At 47.7% G+C, this 2,500-nt stretch overlaps 1 protein-coding gene across 1 annotated transcript; it reads right to left on the bottom strand.

Annotated features, from left to right (window-relative positions):
• Positions 1-24: 24 nt before the first annotated feature.
• On the bottom strand, positions 25-2,498 carry dok2 (docking protein 2; the record flags this gene model as incomplete). The annotated part of the gene is made up of 3 exons (XM_042488626.1): positions 25-1,685; positions 1,850-1,960; positions 2,472-2,498. Coding segments are annotated over 3 exons (948 nt in total), but the record flags the coding sequence as incomplete, so codon positions are not given.
• Between the last annotated feature and the right edge of the window lie 2 nt (positions 2,499-2,500).

Below are 2,500 nucleotides of genomic sequence, written 5' to 3'. Positions count from 1 at the left end.
AATAAAGCAACAAAAAGATGAATATGAAACGTTAGATGAGGATTTATTTCAGATGTTCAGGCTGTTCAAATGTGAAACAGACCGAAACACAACAGGGGATACAGACGTTAAAGGGTTAATTCACCGAGCGTAAACGGTAAATGAACTAAATGAAGATGATGAAGATGAAGAAGATGATGTTGCAGTGGCGTTCAGGTTTGTGGCTCTGCTGCCCCCTGCTGATCTCAGGCCGCACTGACATCTTTAAAATCCCTTCGAAAAATGAGATTTAACCCTTTTGTGTCGGCTTTAATATCACGCTCTGCACACAAAATCTGCTTTTCAGAATCAAGCTTTAAACACACTTTTTACATTAATATGATTTTCTACTTTCACTGAGTTAAATATTTTCACCAACATCGCCCTAATCGTGAATATCAAATATTCATTTTAATTATAAATATAGTTTTTCCCAAAAAAATAAAATAAAAAAACCTGAATCTGCTAATTTCTTGTCATTTGTGGATCACGTCTCGAGTTGTTTCCATGTTTGGGTGTTAAAGGGTTAACTCACTGCAGGAGCCTGAATCTTTTTATTTACAACACGTCTCGTCTGTTCATTGTTTGTATATGTTAAAATAATTTTTCAATAATTTATTTTCATTTTTCCTCCTGCTGTTCGGCGGATTTTGTGTCCTGAAACGTTTTTGTTTGAAAAGTTGCGTATAAATAAAGTTTATTACTATTATTCTATAAATGATGAAGATAATATTTGTCAGCAGGAAATGAGTCACCGTAACGTCCTCCAGAGACGAGGACGAGGACGTCGGCGTGAAGCGAGCGTCTCGTTCTGATTACTGAGGACATCATGACCCTGCCTCAGCTGCTTCCTGTCTCTACGCCATCTTCACCATCACGTTGTTGTACGGCGAGTCCTGCTGCTCCTCGCTCTGCTCCTCCTCCTCCTCCTCCTCCTCCTCGCCTCCTTCTTCTTCCTCGGTGCTCTGTCCAACAGGAAGTGCTCTCTGGGCTCGTTTGGGGACGGCGTAGTCGTCCACTCGCGGGTTGTATGGGTACTCGTGACCTTTAGGGTCAGCAGCAGTACCCATAACCCTCCAGGCGTCTCCTCTCATCTCCTCGGGGTCGTCGTACACAGAGGTGGGAGGTTTCTGTGTGGCGGCGGCGGTGGCCGCGCAACCTTCGGGCTCGTCGTAGATGTGTTCCACCTTCCCGTAGGTAGGCACGGCGGCGGCGGCGTCGCTCAGGAAGATGTTCCTGATCTTCATCTCGTCGATGCTGTCGTAAAGCGGGTCGGCGCCGAGCTCCGCTCCGTGGGGCTGATGGGAGTTCAGGATGTCGGCCATGACGTTGACGGCAATGGTGTCGAAGGGCAGCGAGTATTCGGGCTCCTGGGGGATGACTGTGGGGCCGCCACCACCGCCGCCGCCGCCACCACCGCCTCGCCTTGACACCCTCTTGGTGGCTCGCTCTGCGGCGGCAGGCATGGTGATTTGGGAGTACGTCTGGTCCCGGTCAGAGCCGGGGCCCGGGGCCGGGTGGGTGCCGGGCTCAGGGCCGGCATGAGGCAGAGGACAGCTGGAGATCATCTTGACCTGGTTCTTCCGTGGGACGGGGACGCCGCGAGTGTCCAGAGTCAGACTCTTCACCGCCGTCAGCGTTTTGTCCAGCGGAGGCTCCAGACGGGACTGAGGACACAAGAGACGGACCAATCAGAGACCAATAACCTGAACCAGAGCTCCTCTAAACTGAGACCAGAGCTCCTCTAAACTGAGACCAGACAGAGGAGGACCATGAAGACCTGTTTGAAGTCAGACAGGAAGTTCAGAGTCGTGCAGTTGATGTTTCGTACCATCGGGGGGCGCTGCTGCTGCAGGGAGGGGGCGCCGCTCTCTTTGTCTTTGACATGAATCATCTGAAGGTTCGGAGCCTCAGTCACCATGCTGTACACACCGTCAGCCGCCTGCGCGCACACACACACACACACACACACACACACACACACACACACACACACCAAACATCCGTCAAACGTTCGTGTGGAGGAAACAAAAACAGTCAAAATCTCCAACGTCTTCTTCTCATCTGGTTTCTCTACCAGCAATAAGAAAGTGTCTGGATTAACTGAGAAACAAAGTTTTTATTCTGAAAGTCCTGATTTTACCGCATCACATGATCCCAGCTCTATTTTGAAAATCCTGACTTTATTCTGAAAACCATGACTTTATTTTGGAAATCCTGAATTATTTGTAAAACTTTTGGCTCCACTCTGACTTAACTCTGATAATCTTGACTTTACACTGAAAGTCTTGAATTCACTGTAAACTCTACTCTGAAAACCATGACTTTATTTTGGAAATCCTGAATTTATAGAATAAATCCAATAATCCCGTCTTTATTCTTAAAAAGTGACTTTTTTCTTTAAGCAAAATTTAAAAAATGACTTTATTTTAAAAACCTGAACTGGGGCTGACCTGAGCAGCAGGGGGTTGTGGGACGTGGC

The sequence above is a fragment of the Plectropomus leopardus genome, chromosome 6 (genome assembly GCF_008729295.1).
Source record: "Plectropomus leopardus isolate mb chromosome 6, YSFRI_Pleo_2.0, whole genome shotgun sequence".
NCBI classification, from domain to species: Eukaryota; Metazoa; Chordata; class Actinopteri; order Perciformes; family Serranidae; genus Plectropomus; species Plectropomus leopardus.
Note: the sequence above shows the minus strand (reverse complement) of the source record. Positions and strands in the feature narration are given on the sequence as shown.